Source organism: Salmo salar, chromosome 25 (genome assembly GCF_965601325.2).
Source record: "Salmo salar chromosome 25, fSalSal1, whole genome shotgun sequence".
NCBI classification, from domain to species: Eukaryota; Metazoa; Chordata; class Actinopteri; order Salmoniformes; family Salmonidae; genus Salmo; species Salmo salar.
In genome coordinates, this window is record NC_138315.1 from 25,623,177 (window position 1) to 25,641,829 (window position 18,653).

The window sequence follows — 18,653 nt, forward strand, 5'->3', positions numbered from 1 at the left end:
ATACAGTACACGCTTCACCATAAATCATGGCTGAGAATAATGTCTATGTTTACATCTTACTGAGAGTGCTTCTGAAGCCAACATGGATATCTCATCTCGCAAACGCAGCGTAGCTGCTCTCCCTGCCTGGCTGCCTCCCATTCATGTGTGAGATATAATCTACGCCCCAAATGGCACCCTATTCCCTATATAGTGCACTAATTTTGACTCAATGGGCCTATGGGCCCTGGTTAAAAGTAGTGTACTATAAAGGAAATAGGGTGCCATTTGGGACGCAGGCATGGTGATCCCCGCAGCTCTGGTATATTGATTTATTAGGGAACAACACATTATTCCCGATACGATCACTTTGAAATATTACTTGTATTATAATAAACATTGACAAGGTCCATGTATCAGGGTATACCCTCTCTGATTATGGAAAAAAGCTTTGAGTGAATTACATGAGGTTAGGACATTGTCGTTGTTATTGTTTTTTCTAGGGCACTGTTTTTGTTTGTGTGTGTGTTATATACATGCTCATCATGATGTGTTCATCTGAGAGTGATTGTATGAGTGTGTGTATGCATGACTATGCAATCCATATTTTTAGCAAGTGAGCGAAAATGTTGTTTTTCTTTCTCAGTCCCAGTGCTGGTAGCTAGGCTGTGACATTGATTGATTGATTGATTGACAGCTGTCATGTCTCTTCCTAAGGTACCTGAACAGCATCGCGTTTGCCTTCCCTCTGGTCTTGATGATTGCCTGGGTTCTGTTCATCGCCAACTTTGTGAAGAAGCTGGTTCATGAGAGAGAGCTCAGACTTCATGAGGTATAGTAGCCACCAACCATCTCCTCTGGCTATTATGTCATTTCCTGTAGATGTCTCTTTCAAACAAACACATATTATGCAAATCACAAGGGTGGCAAGACATTAAAATGTATTAATTCATTATTCTATTCATTCATTCATTAAATTCTAAATAGTGTATTTGAGTCATGAGTTGTGATTGTTTGATTTCCTAACCCCTCCCTTTTGACCTCCACAGTACATGAAGATGATGGGGGTCAATCCCATCAGTCACTTCTTCGCCTGGTTCATAGAGAGTGCATGCTTCCTTATTATCACCATAATCATCCTCACCATCATCCTGAAGGCTGGGCGCGTCCTGCCCCACAGTGACGGCTTCCTGCTCTTCCTCTACCTCAGTGACTACGGACTCAGGTAGGCTACCTCAGGGTGGCAGGGTAACCTGTGTGTGTGTGTGTGTATGTCTGTATGTGAATGGGCATTTTTCAATTTCTATTGAAAAATGTGACATAGTATTCTCCTCTCCTCTCTTATATTCGACAGCATCCTGGCCATCAGTTTCCTGGTGAGCTCATTCTTTGACAAGACCAACATCGCTGGGTTGAGCGGCGCCCTCATCTACGTCATCAGCTTCTTCCCATTCATCGTAGTGATGTCACTGGAGAGCTCGCTATCGTTCTCCACCAAGAGCGCCCTGGTGAGGGGGAGGGAGGAAGGGAGGGAAGGGGCTGAGGGAGGGAGAGGGAGGGAGAAAGAGAGAAGGGAGAAAGTGAGAAATAGAGAGACAGATGGCGATCTAGAAACAGAGAGGAAAAGGGAGAGTAACAGAGAGAGATGGAGGGGTTGATACAGACCATTTTTTATTGATGTCCCTGTGTTATGCCTTATCCGTGCCTCTTGTTTCCCTCAGAGTTTGTTTGCCCCCACCTGTTTCAGCTACGCCAGTCAATACATCACTCGCTATGAGATTCAGGGAGAAGGTACGACATGCTGGGAAGATGGCTGTCTGTGTGTGTGTGCGTGCTAAGCATGTGTCTGTGTGTGTGTGTCTGTGTGTGTGTGTGTACGTGCGTGCATGCGTACGCTCGTAAATGTGTGGTGTGTGGGTATGTGTCACAAAGCCATCAAAGGTGCTTAAAAAACAAACTCATGAGGAGAAAGCAGCCTCTACACTAGCCACGAAGATAGAGAGCGATCTAACAAATTAACTGAAACCTTTTTATGTTCCTACTTTCTACTTTCTCTAGGGATCCAGTGGAGCAACCAATATGTCTCACCCATGGCCGGTGACACGTCATCCTTCGGCTGGCTATGTTGGCTTCTCCTCATCGACTCAGTTTGCTACTTCATCATTGGAGCCTACATTCGCATAGTCTTCCCGGGTAATAACACAACACAGCGTCAAGTAATAAAAACACACAGCAAGCCAGACTAGACTGGAGACAGAGTCAAATACTTTTCAACAGTTGGGATCAATTCCATTTCCATTCAGTCAATTCAGGAAGTGAAATGAAATTCCAATTGCCAATGTAACTCATTGCAATGAGGAATTGCATGGCATGTCAGTTCACTTCCTAAATTGACTGAATTGAAATGGAATTGACGCCAACCCTATAGCAAATGATATATTGCTTTTCCACTATTGATCATATACTTTGTGCCCATCAGGAAAGTATGGCATTGCTAAACCCTGGTACTTCCCTGTGATGCCCTCATTCTGGACTGGTCTCTTCTGCTGCTGCAGCAAGGGCCCTGACAAGGTCAACAGGGGACTGCTCTTCTCCAACATCATGAAGAATAACATCTCTGTCTTTCCCAATGAGAAGGACAACAAAGGTACAGTACTGCAACACAACAGCCTTCCTAAAGCAGCTTGCTGCACCTAACAGATCAAGAGATGTGACCGTGTTGTAATAGGTTTTGATCTCTCACCTCTCTCTCTCTCTGTCCCCCTGCTCCCTGCCTCCCTGTCTCCCTCCCTCCATCCTCCTCTCTCTCTCAGTTGAGGGTGGCTTCCCCTCTCATATGAAAGAGGAGATCTCAGGTCTTCCTGTGGGCGTGGCTCTCCATGGACTGACTAAGACCTATGGGGACAGAGCAGCCATAGAGAACCTCAATGTCAAATTCTACGAGGGACAAGTCACTGCACTGCTGGGACACAACGGAGCTGGCAAGACCACTACCATGTGAGTTCTGACAATGATCTATCTGTTCTCTACTTCTCTTTAATCAGATATAATCTATTAGGCACACTAGTTTATAATAGCTTATATACTGGTTTATACAATAGCCTGTAATACCTGCTATTAGGCACATTGTAATATGTCATTGGGGTTAGGGATTTAGGCCTGCTGAATATATTTATTCATTGCTTTTTCACAATCTCTTCTCTATTGAAAAACATGAGTTTATGTGATGTATTATTGTCTCTGTTTCCAGGTCTCTGCTCACCGGTTTGTTCGCCCCCTCCTCTGGTACCATTGAGGTGTATGGGAAGGACATGGAGACTAACATTGATGACGTTCGCCAGGAGCTGGGCGTGTGCATGCAGTATGACGTCCACTTTGACCATCTGACCACCAAGGAGCACCTGCTACTGTACGGACAGATCAAGGCACCACACTGGTCACAGAATGACCTGAAGGCGCAAGTCCGCAAGTGAGTAGTCACTTACCGCACTGCTGTTGTGTCTAACAGCAAGTCAACCTAAAGTACAATCTGAACCAAGATCACATTCATATCCGCCCCAAAAATCTCTAAATTACATCATATTAACCATGTAAGATGAACTGCCTTAGCACATAGATTTGTTTTTAGATTGTAGTGACTAAATATGATTGAAACGCTCTGAGTCAAATTGACGTTTCCCACATACAGTAACACGTCTTTTCCTTCTACTGTCTTTCCCAGAATCCTGGAGGAGACTGGCATGTATGCCCACCGACACAAGAGAGTGGGGACACTGTCTGGAGGAATGAAGAGGAAACTGTCCATCTCCATCGCCTTTATCGGGGGCTCTCGTCTGGTGGTCCTGGACGAGCCCACCACCGGGGTCGACCCCTGCTCCCGACGCGCCATCTGGGACATCGTCATCAAGCACAAGAAGGGTGAGTCTCACAGCCCAAATACCCCCACCCCTTCTTTCTCTCTCTCTCTCTACATTTAATGACGCAGAAATAGATTTTCTCCAAGTGCACATAGCAGTATAGTGTGTGTTGTGTGTGTGTAGCTGTGGAGAAAAAGAGATCCCACAGCATCTGTAGTGGGGCAGCAGAGGGATCGGTATCCGTCATGTGGTTGTGGAATCTTCTATTTAACACACACACATGCCTGCTACTTGATTGGGTTTGTCTCAGTCGATGTTACTGACAGTTGCTGCTCAGGGAGGGAAGGGAAAACTGAAAAGGTTCAGAATGGGATTGCTCATACTTTTTGTCTCTGTGTTGTTTGTCACATGTCTCTGTGTGTGGGGTATCTCTGTCTGTATGTTGGTGTTCCTTTGTCCTTTTCTTCCTGTTGTGTGTGTGTGTGTGTATGCATACATCTGTATGTTCGGGTGTGTGTGTGCGTCCTTGCATCCTTGCCTGTGTGTGCCTGTGTGTGTGTGTGTCCTTGTGTGTGTGTGTGTGTGTCTCTCTCTTTACCTTCTCTCAGACCGTACCATCATCCTGTCTACCCACCACCTGGACGAGGCAGAGGTGTTGAGCGACCGTATAGCCTTACTGGAGAGAGGAGGCCTCAAGTGCTGTGGCTCCCCCTTCTACCTCAAAGATAAGCTGGCCCAGGGATACAACCTCACACTCACCAAGAAGGTACTTATGAGCCTTATTATAAGACATTCAAAAAAAAACTCTACTGTACATGCTTATATCAAGTTTTAAAACTAACACAGGGACTACAGATGAAAACATTTATAGAAATGTTAATTGATGTGTATTGTCCCTGTCAAATAAATAACGTAATAAATATAGTAAATAAAATGGCCTGACGTAGGCCATACAGTATGAGCACTCCTCTTCTTCCTCATCCTGGTCTCTTGTTAGGTCCAGGCCCCAGACTCCCAGGCCAGGTTTGACTGTGTTGAGGTCAAGACGTTCATCCAGTCCCACATGCCAGATGCTCGTCTGAAGGAGGCTGAGATGGGAGACGTGGTCTACTCCCTTCCCCCGTTCAGCTCCTCCAATGCAGAGGCCTACCGCTCCCTGCTCTCTAGCCTGGACTCTAACCTGGACCTTCTACAGCTGGGCTGCTACGGCATCTCTGACACTACCTTGGAGGAGGTTAGAGATACACAGATGCTTTTCAATGTGGTGTGCACTCACAGAGTACACCAGCACTCATGCATATACAGTGTACTTCATATACAGAGATAGACACACTCAGATAATGTACATAACATGCAATTACAGTTCACACCCATTGACACGCTTATGTTTTTTGTGGTCTGTGCAGGTGTTCCTCCAGCTGACCCAAGATGATACAGAGCCTGCAGAAGATAAGCCATATTCTGTGTCTGAATCCATGCCAGACCTGTCTGCCTCCAGAGACAGCTTACCAGAGGACCTCCAGAACAACTCCATCTTCGGAGACAAAGCCAGTGAGTCACGTCCACTTCACTGCTTTTTGACGTCCTGGACTAGACTGACCAGCTATTATAGTGGTACCTTACCCAGGAGGAAGAACTCTGGTCCTTGATACAGGCCAGTTATTCCCATTCAGTTAATGAAAAACTCAGGAAAATAAAACATACATAATAAAACATACTTACTTAGACCTTATTGTGCCAAGTGGCATAGCAGGCCTCCACAAACATTTTACATTTGACATTTTAGTCATTTAGCAGACGCTCTTATCCAGAGCGACTTACAGTAGAGTGCATACATTTTTATTACATTTTTAAATACACAAACTCCCTCAATCTCTTCCTGTCCTCTGGGCTATTTTAGATGCCTCTTTCCCGTTGGGCCCTAGTCTGGTCTGGTAATAGCATCACACCAGCCTCTTACTACTGTAAGCCTTGGTACAGATGCTAATTCTACTAATAATAACACAAACCCTTGTTGTCCTGTAGGTCTGACGGGCTCGTCTACGGTGCACGGCCTGGCCCTGACCTGGCAGCAGGTGACTGCTATGTTGATGAAGAGGGTTCACCACTCCAGACGGGACTGGAAGGGTCTCTTCTCCCAGGTGGTTCTACCTGTCATGTTCATCATCCTGGCCATGGGTCTGGGCTCCATCAAGAGCGACCTGCAACACTTCCCAAAGATGGAGCTGTCACCTGCCCTCTACCACCTCGGACCACAGTACTCCTTCTTCAGGTCAGAGACACTGATAGACACATATTACTTACTTACACACACAAACACACACACACACACACACACTCACCCTCTACCACCTCGGACCTCCTTCTTCAGGTCAGGTACAGGACACACTGCACTGCTGCATTATGGGATAGGAGATCAAGGGCAGTATGTATCAAGTGCTGATTAAGGTTTTAGATCATAATGAACTGGGTGAACCTGATCCTAGATCAGCACTCTTTGAGACATCTGATATACAGTGCATTCAGAAAGCATTCAGACCCCTTCACTTTTTCCACATTTTGTTACGTTACAGCCTTATTTGAAAATTGGTTACATACATTTTTTTCTCATCAATCTACACACAATACCCCATAATGACAAAGTGAAAACAGGTTATTAGATTTTTTTGAGCATTTATAAAAAATTAAATACAGAAATACCTTATTTACATAAGTATTCAGACCCTTTGCTACGAGACTCGAAATTGAGCACAGGTGCATCCTATTTCCATTGATCATCCTTGAGATGTTTCTACAACTTGATTTGAGTCCACCTGTGGTAAATTCAATAGATTGGACATGCCTTGGAAAGGCACATTTCTGCAGCAGTGAAGGTCCCCAAGAACACAGTGGCCTCCATCACTCTTAAATGGAAGAAGTTTGGAACCACTACGACTCTTCCTAGAACTGGCCGCCCGGCAAAACTGAGCAATCGGGGGAGAAGGGCCTTGGTCAGGGAGAGGACCAAGAACCTGATGGTCATTCTGACATAGCTCCAGAGTTCCTCTGTGGAGATGGAAGAACCTTCCAGAAGGACAACCATCTCTGAGGCACTCCACCAATCAGCCCTTTATGGTAGAGTGGCCAGACGAAAGCCATTCCTCAGTAAATGCCAAGCATTGTGTCTGGAGGAAACCTGGCACCATCCCTACGGTGAAGCATGGTGGTGGAATCATCATGCTGTGGGGATGTTTTTCAGCAGCAGGAACTGGGAGACTAGTCAGGATCGAGGGAAAGATGAACAGAGAAAAGTACCGAACGATCCTTGATGAAAACCTGCTCCAGAGCGCTCAGGACCTCAGACTGGGGAGAAGGTTCACCCTCCAACAGGACAACGACCCTAACCACACAACCCAAGACAACGCAGGAGTGGCTTCGGGGACAAGTCTTTGTTTTTACACTGCTGCTTCTCGCTGTTTATCATCTATGCATGGTCACTTTACAAATTACCTCGACTAACCTGTACCCCCGCACATTGACTCAGCACCGGCACTCCCGTATATAGCCTCGTTAAAATGTTATGTACATTTCTTGTATTACCTTTTGATAGATTTTTTTTACTTGTTGGTTAAGGGCTTGTAAGTAAGCATTTCACGGTAAGGTTGTATCCGGCACATGTGACAAAAAATATTCGATTTGATTTGAATGTCCTTCAGTGGCCCAGCTAGAGCCCGGACTTGAACCCAAACTAACATCTCCCGAGAGACCTGAAAATCAAATCAAACTTTATTTGTCACATGCGCCGAATACAACAAGTCTTGACCTTACTGTGAAATGCTTACTTACAAGCCCTTAACCAACTGTGCAGTTCAAGAAGAGTTAAGAAAATATTTATGAAATAAACAAAAGTAAAAAACAAAAAGAAAAAAATAATAAAAAGTAACACAATAACATAACAATAACGAGGTTATATACAGGGCGTACCGGTACCGAGTCAGTGTGCCGGGGTACAGGTTAGTTGAGGTAATTTGTACATGTAGGTAGGGGTGCAGTGACAATGCATAGATAATAAACAGTGAGTAGCAGCAGTGCACCAAACAAATGTGGGGGTTAATGCAATGTAATAGTCCGGTGGCCATTTCATTAATTGTTCAGCAGTCTTATGGCCTGGAGGTAGAAGCTGTTAAGGAGCCTTTTGGTTCTAGAGAAAACAGTATATGACTAGGGTAGCTGGAGTCTCTGAACTTCAACTACATTCTTTCTTTCATTGGTTTAGCCTGTTTTATCGTATCTGGCATCGGTCGCATCAAGTCCATAACGGTTTGAGACAACATTATTCAGCCAATCTTGTGGCTGCCGTCACCTGTTCGCTGGGCGCGGGCCGAGACGAGGTCGCGGGACACCCTCTTGCAGTCCTTGGCCAGGCCCAGAAAGCACATGAGGTCTTATTTTATGGGCTTTCCTCTGACACCGCCTATTATATAGGTCCTGGATGGCAGGAAGCTTGGCCCCAGTGATGTACTGGGCCTTGCGCACTACCCTCTGTAGCGCCTTACGGTCAGATGCCGAGCAGTTGCTATACCAGGCGGTGATGGAACCGGTCAGGATGCTCTCAATGGTGCAGCTGTAGAACTTTTTGAGGATCTGGGGACCCATGATAAATCTTTTCAGTCTCCTGAGGGGGAAAATGTTTTGTCGTGCCCTCCTCACGACTGTCTTGGTGTGTTTGGACCATGATTGTTCGTTGGTGATCTCTCGACCCGCTCCACTACAACCCCGTTGATGTTAATGGGGGTCTGTTCGACCCGCCTTTTCCTGTATTCCACGATCAGCTCATTTACCTTGCTCCCATTGAGGGAGAGGCTGTTGTCCTAGCAGTGTCTCTGACCTCCTCCCTATATGCTGTTTCATCGTTGTCTGTGATCAGGCCTACCACTGTTGCATCGTCAGAAAACGTAATGATCGTGTTGGAGTCGTGTTTGGCCACACAGTCGTGGGTGAACACGGAGTACAGGATGGGACGAAGTACACACCCCTGAGGGGCCCCAGTGTTGAGGATCAGTGCGGCAGATGTGTTGTTGCCTACCCTTACCACCTGGGGGCGGCCCGTCAAGAAGTCCAGGATCTAGTTGCAGAGGGAGGAGTTTAGTCTCAGGGTCCTTAGCGTAGTGATGAGCTTCGTGGGCACTATGGTGTTGAACGCTGAGCTGTAGTCAATGAATAGCATTCTCACATAGGTGTTCCTTATGTCCAGGTGGGAAAGGGCAGTGTGGAGTGCGATTGAGATTGCGTCATCTGTGGATCTGTTGGGGCAGTATGTGAATTGGAGTGGGTCTAGGGTATTCGGGAGGATGCTGTTGATGTGAGCCATGACCAGCCTTTCAAAGCACTTCATGGCTACCGACATGAGTGCTACGGGCGGTAATCATTTAGACAGGTTACCTTTGCTTTCTTGGGCACAGGGACCATGGTAGTCTGCTTGAAACGTAGGTATTACAGACTCAGTCAGGGAGAGGTTGAAAATGTCAGTGAAGACACTTGCCAGTTGGTCCGTGCATGCTTTGAGTACACGTCCTGGTAATCCATCTGGCCCCGCGGCTTTGTGAATGTTGACTTGTTTAAAGGTCTTGATCACATCGGCTACCGAGAGCGTTATCACATAGTCATCCAATACAGCTGGTGCTCTCGTGCATGCTTCAGTGTTGCTTGCCTCGAAAGCAAGCATAAAAAGCATTTAGCTCATCTGGTAGGCTTGTGTCACTGGGCAGCTCGCGTCTGGGTTTCCCTTTATAGTCCGTAATAGTTTTCAAGCCCTGCCCGAGCATCAAGCCCAAGCATCAGAGCTCTTCGGATGTGTAGTAGGATTCAATCTTAATCCTGTATTGACCCTTTGCTTGTTTGATGTTTCGTCTGAGGGCATAGCGGTATTTCTTATAAACATACGGATTAGTGTCTCGCTCCTTGAAAGCGGCAGCTCTAGCCTTTAGCTCAGTGCGGATGTTGCCTGTAATCCATGGTTTCCGGTTGGTTTATGTACGTACAATCACTGTGGGGACGACGTCATCAATGCACTTATTGATGAAGCCGATGACTGAGGTGTATACTCCTCAATGCCATTGGATGAATCCTGGAACATATTCCAGTCTGTGCTAGCCAAACAGTCCTGTAGCGTAGCATCCGCGTCACCTTACTACTTCCGTATTGAGCGAATCACTGGTACTTCCAGCTTGAGTATTTGCCTGTAAGCAGGAATCAGGAGGATAGAATTATGGTTGGATTTGCCAAATGGAGGGCGGGGAGAGCTTTGTATGCATCTCTGTGTGTGGAGTAAAGGTGGTCTAGGATTTCTTTCCCCCTGGTTGCACATGTGACATGCTGGTAAAAATTTGGTAAAACTGATTTATGTTTGCCTGCATTAAAGTCCCTGGCCACTAGGAGCGCCGCTTCTGGATGAGCATTTTCTTGTTTGCTTATGGCCTTATAGAGTTGGTTGAGTGCAGTCTTAGTTCCAGCATCGGTCTGTGGTGGTAAATAGACGGCTACGAATAATATAGATGAGAACTCACTTGGTAGATAGTGTGGTCTCCAGCTGATCATAAGGTACTCTACCTCAGGCGAGCAATACATCGAGACTTCTTTAATATTAGACATCGCGCACCAGCTGTTATTGACAAAAAGACACACACCCCCACCCCTTGTCTTACCAGACGTAGCTGCTCTGTTCTGCCGGTGCATGGAAAATCCCACCAGCTCTATATTATCCGTGTAGTCGTTCAGCCACAAGTCATGAAACATAAGATATTACAGTTCTTAATGTCCCGTTGGTAAGATAATCGTAATCGTAGGTCATCAATTTAATTTTCCAATGATTGCATGTTAGCAAGTAGAACGGAAGGCAGTGGGTATTTACTCGCTTGCCGGCTGATTCTCAGAAGCCCAATCTGCGTCCTCTTTTCCTCCGTCTTTTCTTCATGCAAATGACTGGGATTTGGGCCTGTTCCCAGGAGAGCAGTATATCCTTCTCATCGGACTCTTTAAAGGAAAAAGCTTCTTCCAGTTTGTGGTGAGTAATCGCTGTTCTGATGTCCGGAAGTTATTTTCGGTCATAAGAGACGGTAGCAGCAACATTATGTACAAAATAAGTTTAAAAATAAGTTACAAACAACGCTATTTTTTTTAACGAAATAGCACGATTGGTCAGGAGCATGTAAAATGTCAGCCATCCTCTTCAGCAGCATCTTTCACAAAATAGCTGTGCAGTGACGCTCCCCATCCAACCTGACAGTGCTTGAGAGGATCTGCCGAGAAGAATGGGAGAAACTTCCCAAATACAGGTGTGCCAAGCTTGTAGCGTCATACCCAAGAAGATTTGAGGCTGTATTCACTGCATCTTCAACAAAGTACTGAGTAAAGGATCTGAATACTTTTGTAAATATAATATTTCAGTTTTATTTTTTATTTTTTGCACAAAAAAATCAAAAAAACTTTTTTTGCTTTGTCATTATGGGGTATTGTGTATAAATTGATGAGGGAATAAAAAATAAATACATTTTTAGAATAAGGCTGTAATGTAACAAAATGTGGAACAAGTGAAGGGGTCTGAATACTTTCAGAATGCACAGTACAGTCCCAGATCAGTCCCGTCCAGTCACTGTTTGTCTATTGCTGTGCCATCTTTCTCATTTCCAGGTTGTAAGTTAGGTTTTTTGGGTAAGAGAGTAGAAGTTGCTTGAAGGGTGACTCAGATAAATGGTAGAGGGGGGAGGCAGTGAGAGGTAGAGAGAGCGAGTGAGATTTAGAGATAGAGGGAGTGAGATGTTGAGAGAGAGATGATTATGATGATGTGATCTGAGGTGTGAGATGAAAGTATGGAGAGAAGGAAGGAGAGAGTCGAAGTGACGAAGTCTTGATTGTGAAGAGCAGTTCTTTGATCTGAGGGAAGGTGGAGAGGAGAGGAGGAGAGGAGAGGAGAGGGAGAGGAGAGGAGAGGAGAGGAGAGATATAAAGGAGAGGATATGCAGAGGTAGGAACACATCAAACACTGTGTGCCCTCTCACTGTCCTTGGTTGACGGTTAAATGAGATTGAATTAGCCTTTTTTGATGTTGGGCTCATATTACCTTCCAAACCACTGTCCTAATTGGATCATTTACTAATACTGTACTGAAGGATTTGCTCAAAGTCACTTGAAAGTATAGCCTGGTCCCAGATCTGTTTGTGCTGTATAACAAACTGTCATGGTCAGTGGCATGCCAAATTTCAAAAACATGGCATGACAATGATCATAGGACTTGGCAAACTAGACAGCACTAACAAATCTGGGACCAGGCTAACTTGAAAGTATTAGACGAGACATAATGTTGCGTTCTGTAATAAGTTTGTCCTGAAACTTTTTGTTTTTATGTCGTCAACAGCAACCAGAATCCAAACTCCAGCAACCTGGTCAACTCTATGATGTCATTCCCTGGGATTGATAATGGATGTCTGAACAGCCCTGATAAACCGTATGTACCTGACCAACTTCTACATAATCACTGTGTTGAAGATAGATCTCTTACTTGTCTGGCTACTTTCTCTCCACCACATCTTCTCCTACTTTGTCTATATCTAGCACTTCCGAATTCTCTTCTTACCCTATTTTCCTTCATATGCCATTGTCAATCTTTTCCCTTTTAGTATCTGTCTTTGTTCCACTTCTCCCACTCCCCACTATCCTCTCTCCATACTCTGTACTCTTCAGTATTACTACATGGTGCATGTCTCTAAACGCCTGGAGCAGCTCTGCTTTGCCGTCTGTGTGTGTATGTATGTGTGCGTGCATTTGGACATGTGTGGGTCAGTGGCGGTCAGTGCCGTTTAAGATGAGGGAGGACGTTTTTCTTTTTTCATGAGCATGGCCTTATTTCTATTACAGCATATTGGATGACTGTCATTCATATTCCATTCACCCAGCTCAATGTAACATCGATAGGTTTAGTCTACTACATGATACTCTAATTTTCCCTATACTCATCATGAGGTTGCTACAACCTAGCCAATGAATGAAAGTTTACAACGTAGGTGTACACAGGTCGAGATTTTTTTTTGAGGTGACAGACAGTGACACATGGACAGCCAGTGACACATTCAATACCGCCTTGCACACTCTTGCCTGCATCTAGCTGATCTAGGGTGTAATCATTAGTCCAGCAATTAGCTAGCTGTAGCTTAAGCTTTCTGTACGAGAGTCATTCTCTGATCCTTTGATTGGGTGGACAACATGTCAGTTCATGCTGCAAGAGCTCTGATAGGTTGGAGGACCTCCACTGGAAATTGTCATAATTACTGTGTACGTCTATGGAAGGGGGTGAGAACCATGAGCCTCCAAGGTTTTGTACTGAAGTCAATGAACCCAGAGGAGGATGGAAGCTAGCTGTCCTCTGGCTACACCACGGTGCTACCCTACAGAGTGCTGTGAGGCTACTGTAGACCTTCATTGCAAAACAGTGTGTTTTAATCAATTATTTGGTGACTTGATTATATTTAGTATAGTTTTATCTAAAAAGGATAACTTTTGAAATGTTTTATTTTTTTATTATTAAATTCACTGAGGAGGATGGTCCTCCCCTTCCTCCTCTGGGGAACCTCCACTGGTGTGTGGGTGCGTGTGTGTTTGAACGTGTGTGTTTGAGGAATCATTGGTATTCCATAAACACTCTGTGTTTATAGGATAGATTTCCCCTCGCAGGCACTCAAATCAATGTTGGCACTCATGAACCAGACCTCAGAGGCACTATAAAATTGTCAGCCCAAAAAAAAAGACATTTAGCTAGATGTGCAGCTAGGCAGCAGGGCTTCTGTGTGTGTGTGTGTGTGTGTGTGTGTGTGTGTGTGTGTGTGTGTGTGTGTGTGTGTGTGTGTGTGTGAGAGAGAGATGCCCTGTGGACAATCACTGAAGAGTGCTGAGTGCCATGGCACTTCCTGACTACTGATTATATCTCTCCACCACTCTGTGATGTCATGCCTGTTTATACCTCGAGAATAAATACTGATTTACTGTCCATATGAATGGAACACTGGTATTGGTGTGTTACTGTGGTGGTGTTTATGCATGTGTGTGAGTGTATGTACAAGTGTAAGTGGAGTGGGTTAGCTAGTGTCATTGTGAATCAGTACATGTATGCATTGTAGTCATCTTACCATTTAAAACGGGCCTGTGGTTTACCTTGTGAATGTCTTTTGTCTTTTTGAAGGGTCTGCACCAGAAGCACCAAGTCTGCCAGCTGGGAAACTAAAGGAGACAGTTCAGTGCCGTTTGAGTCCTGCAAATGCAACAAATATCAACAGGTGGGTTAGAGTTCATTAAAGGACATACCAGTAAAAATCAGCAGATATTCTGTGTGTGTGTGTGTGTGTGTGTGTCCTACACCCACTCTAGTCTCCTTTCTGCTCCTCCAACCAGGTGTGTCAGTATAACCAATACCAGCCTCCCCATAAGATGAACCCCTCCTCCCAGATCGTCTATAACCTGACTGGCATCAACGTTGAAAACTATCTCCTGGCTACAGCCAACAACTACATCAGGAACAGGTAAACAGTATGTTTCAATGCAACCTGTATACACTAATGTGTCTGTTTCTAGATATGCTCTATACTGTATATCCCTCTCTCTCTATCATAACAAATCATAGGAAAAATATGTTTTCAATGACATGAAATATAAAGGATCACTGGCTGGACAGTAAATGAATGGGACTGGGGAATCTGATATCCTGAACTATGCATCCTCTTCCAGCTCAGTTCTGTTCAGTTCACTTTATTGGTCTCATTCAGGAATGAGTCTCATGCCTTGATCATGGAGTTAAAAAGACAATAACATTGGGTAATGACTTATTACTAATGAATAACCGATTCCTATATGAACAATTCATCATAGGTACGGAGGCTATGATTTCTCTCTCTCCCCACTGTCCTCTTTCCATATTCTTTATTATCCACCTTTACTAAGTGGTGCATGTATCTAAACGTGTGGTGTAGCTCTGCCATGTGTGTGTGTGTGTGTGTGTGTGTGTGCAAACATGTACATTATGTAAATAATAATCGATTATATATATGAACAAATCAACATAGGTATGGCGGCTTTGATTTCGGGGAGCCACTCCCAACTAGTCTCCAGATGGACCTCTTGGAGGTGCCCGCAAACCGAACCCTCTCCAAGGTAACTATAGTATATATATATATATATATATATATATATATATAAACACTGAATATGTATGAAAATATATGTTTATGGGTTACTATAGTGTAACTGCCCTTCTGTACCTATATCAGTCTCCTGCTGTTATGTGCAGAATAAAAAACCCTTTCCTTACCCCCACCAAGAAAACAACAGTCTTAACTGCTCTTCTGTCCTAGTATATCTCTTGTTGGTAGCCTGGTCCCAGATCTGTTTGTGCTGTCTTGCTTGGCTTGATAATGACTGTAGCAGTTGGCTATACAGCACATACAGATCTAGGACCAGGCTATCTTGTTGTGACGTATAGTGGTTAAATTAGCCATGATTTCCTAATTGGAGCCGATATGATACAGAAGCACTAAGCACTGTACCAAGATGGAACGGGATTATTACACCATCAATGTCGTCTTTAACATCGTTCATCGCAGCTACTCGCAGCAATTATGTTTTTGGCTGAATCTGAAATGGCCCCTGAGGGATAATGATGCTAGCGATTTAGACTTAGACACCTCCTCAAGATAAGTGTATTATTAGAGATAAGATAATTAGAAGTAGAAATGTCGAGAAGCATGTGCTGCAATCCTGAGATATTCATGCATGTGTGTGTCTTCAAACTTTAAGTTTTACTTGAACTTGAACGTGTGTGTGTGTGTGTGTGTGTGTTTTCTTGTTTTCTAGGTCTGGTACAACCCTGAGGGTCACCATACCATGCCTGCATACCTAAACAGCCTCAACAACTTCATCCTACGTACCAGCCTTCCAGCCGGCAAGGACCCACAGAATTATGGTGAGTAGCGCAAGAAGCCTATTTTTGTGAACGAAAACAACAGCAGCTTTATCTCTAAAGACACCAGGAGCCTGTTTCACGCGCCGCTAATTCATCAAATCAGAGCTTGGAAATGCACCTTGAATAATTGTGATGCACCAGCTCTAGGGATAGCATAACAATTGTCATTTGATAAACAGTATTAAAAACTTGGTGTGTTGAAGCTAGCTTCTCAGGGGGTTCACACTGATCAGCCACACTACCTGGAATCACTTTCACTTTCAAATCCAATTGTATGTATCAGAACCAAGTTTTAAAACCAAGCTAATCTGCTGAAAGGGATTTAGGCACGCGCGCGCGCACACACACACACACACACACACACACACACACACATCCAGGCTGTATCACAACCGGCCGTGATTGAGAGTCCCTTAGGGAGGCACACAATTGGCCCAGCATCGTCCCGGTTTGGTCGCTGTAGGTCATTGTAAATAAGAATTTATTCTTAACTGACTTGCCTAGTTATATAAAGGTTAAATAAAATTTAAAAAAGTATAATAATAAACACACACACACACACAAACGTACACACACCCTCTGAAAATAGTTTTCAGAGAGAGACCCCTTTTGGATCCTATAGGCTGAAAGGCTCAATTTGGCACCCTTTATCAGAAGTATGCATTTGTACACTTCCTGCCATAGATTTAAAAGCAGTGGATTGTATAAACGTTGGCTGAAGGGTTTCCACCATTGTTAAATCCATACACAAAAGTGTTCACAGTTGGCTCATAGTAAGGTCAGTTCCATTGTTTAGAGCCAGGGGGCAGTAGTGTGTTCTCCTCAGTCTACAATCACTATGCAGGCTGAATACCAATCAGGGAGTGTTGAGAGGTGTACTCAGGGACTGAGGCAGGCAGACTGGCGTTTCAACCTTATTTCAGCACCACCTGAAATGTACTGTCTGCCCAGTCAATAAGCGAGCCGAGGGGAGGGTAGAGGAGGAAGGGAGGAAGGAATGCAATCATTCAAATGTAACCTGTAGACTCACACAGGCCAAGGAGGAGGAAGGAGAGGGAGGACAGGGAGGAGGAGGGAGGAGAGGAAGGAGAGGGAGGAGAAATATAGGGATTGTGTCGAGTGCTACTCTGGCTGACTCTTTTGTTTTATCCTTGGTTCAGTATATCTGTGCAGTGTCATGGTTTTATCTTATGAATGTGGCTAAATTGATTGTCTGTTTTTGTGCCTATACAGCCATCTCTGTGTCCAGTCATCCCTATCCTGGTGAAGTACAAGAAGAAGATGCCATGTAAGAACACAGTACACACACTCCCTCGTCCTCATCCTCTTCTCTCTCTTTCTCTCTCGTCCTCATCCTCTTCTCTCTTTCTCGTCCTCTTCTCTCTCTTTCTCATCCTCTTCTCTCTCTTTCTTGCTCTTGGTTCACTCTACAAAGTATGTTGCTTGTCGCTAAACGGAGTTACCATGCCTTTCATTGGTCCTTGTGAGATTGTTTCAATGTTGGTTGGCGAGCCAAAGCCTGATGATCCGGTGTCTGCCTGACATACCTAAAGATACTTCAATGTTTATTACTATCATTAACCTGTGTTGATATCTCCAAAAGGAAACCAGTCTAGTGCTAGACTGAGATAACAAGGATTATGTGGAGACTAACTCTGACATTTAAATTAAAGTCCTAATGTAATCTGACTTGCTGTATTTACCCATATCTGATTTGATAAATGGATTTTCCTGAGCTGGCATTATTGATCAGGGACAGACAGCAGGCCCAATATAATGTGTATGTGTGCAAAATGGCACCCTATTCCCTATATAGTACACTACTTTTGAAAAGGGTCCATAGGGCTCTGGTCAAAAATATTGCACTTTGTAGGGAATAGGGTGCAATTTGGGACTCAGACTATGTGTGTTTACTATTCAGGGTGGTGCAGAGGTTGATTAATTCACAGAGCTTCCCACTTCTCCGACCGTGGCTGTTTTTAACACTGACTGCAGGCTATTTTAGGGACCTGGGATTGCTCTTCTCAGTCGTAGGCTATGCATCGCGACAGTATTCCCCCACCCACAACCTGGGTTAGCTTTGTTTTTTTCAGACTAAGAGGAATTGACAGAGCAGAGGACAGAACCCTGCTTTCAGACAGATGTTCCCAATACTTTCATCATCATTATCAAAGATCTCTTGAGGTTTTGTGACCTCTTAACTTTTGCTCTTCCATCAGATGAAAAATCACAATCAATAGCTGATATTTGTTGTCTTCAGTTACTAATTGACCTAATTGACTAGGCTATACAGTGTGGCAGTCCCCCCGACTAAACACACACACACACACACACACACACACACAGGTCCAATTTTAGCCCAAAGCCTGTCATTTTGTTCTGAGGGAGAAGGTCACTGCTTTGATCAAGGGGTTCCCTTAAGACATTCATTAGTATCAAAGATCTGTTGAGTTGAGTCTCAACTGCTCTATTTCTTTTAACTTCAATCTTAACTTTTCCTTCAGATGAGAAATCAAAAATCACTAGCTAAAATTTGTGGTGTCTAATATCATTTTTGGCCTAACTCGTGTTTAAGATGACCCCAAATGATGTCTCGTCCTTACTATGGTGTTCATGCATCTGCCTTAGTGGGTTTCAGTATGGCCTGTTGGTCATACTGATAATAAGACTGTCTTTGCTTCTGGTTACAGGACACACAGCCTGTCTCTTTGTACCTCTGCCAGTGATTCTCTTTCATTTTTCAGCTATCCTCGTCCAACATATTCTCTTTGTCCATGGTCCTCTGTCTGTGGTCCTCCTGCCTCCTGCAGCCTAGCCAAAATGAAATGAAGAGG

General features: G+C 44.4%; 1 protein-coding gene across 1 annotated transcript in view; it reads left to right on the plus strand.

Moving 5' to 3' along the window:
- Positions 1-18,653, plus strand: part of abca12 (ATP binding cassette subfamily A member 12) — a 94,421-nt gene that overhangs the window by 57,888 nt on the left and 17,880 nt on the right. Inside the window, exons 51-69 of the mRNA XM_082969039.1 lie at positions 697-811; positions 1,029-1,204; positions 1,334-1,487; positions 1,701-1,770; positions 2,038-2,172; positions 2,459-2,626; positions 2,793-2,976; positions 3,230-3,448; positions 3,701-3,897; positions 4,445-4,602; positions 4,834-5,070; positions 5,243-5,387; positions 5,862-6,108; positions 12,229-12,318; positions 14,047-14,140; positions 14,256-14,383; positions 14,924-15,011; positions 15,711-15,819; positions 17,053-17,107. Coding sequence (XP_082825165.1) covers positions 697-811; positions 1,029-1,204; positions 1,334-1,487; positions 1,701-1,770; positions 2,038-2,172; positions 2,459-2,626; positions 2,793-2,976; positions 3,230-3,448; positions 3,701-3,897; positions 4,445-4,602; positions 4,834-5,070; positions 5,243-5,387; positions 5,862-6,108; positions 12,229-12,318; positions 14,047-14,140; positions 14,256-14,383; positions 14,924-15,011; positions 15,711-15,819; positions 17,053-17,107 — 2,769 coding nt within the window. The remainder of the gene's footprint in view (positions 1-696; positions 812-1,028; positions 1,205-1,333; positions 1,488-1,700; positions 1,771-2,037; positions 2,173-2,458; positions 2,627-2,792; positions 2,977-3,229; positions 3,449-3,700; positions 3,898-4,444; positions 4,603-4,833; positions 5,071-5,242; positions 5,388-5,861; positions 6,109-12,228; positions 12,319-14,046; positions 14,141-14,255; positions 14,384-14,923; positions 15,012-15,710; positions 15,820-17,052; positions 17,108-18,653) is intronic.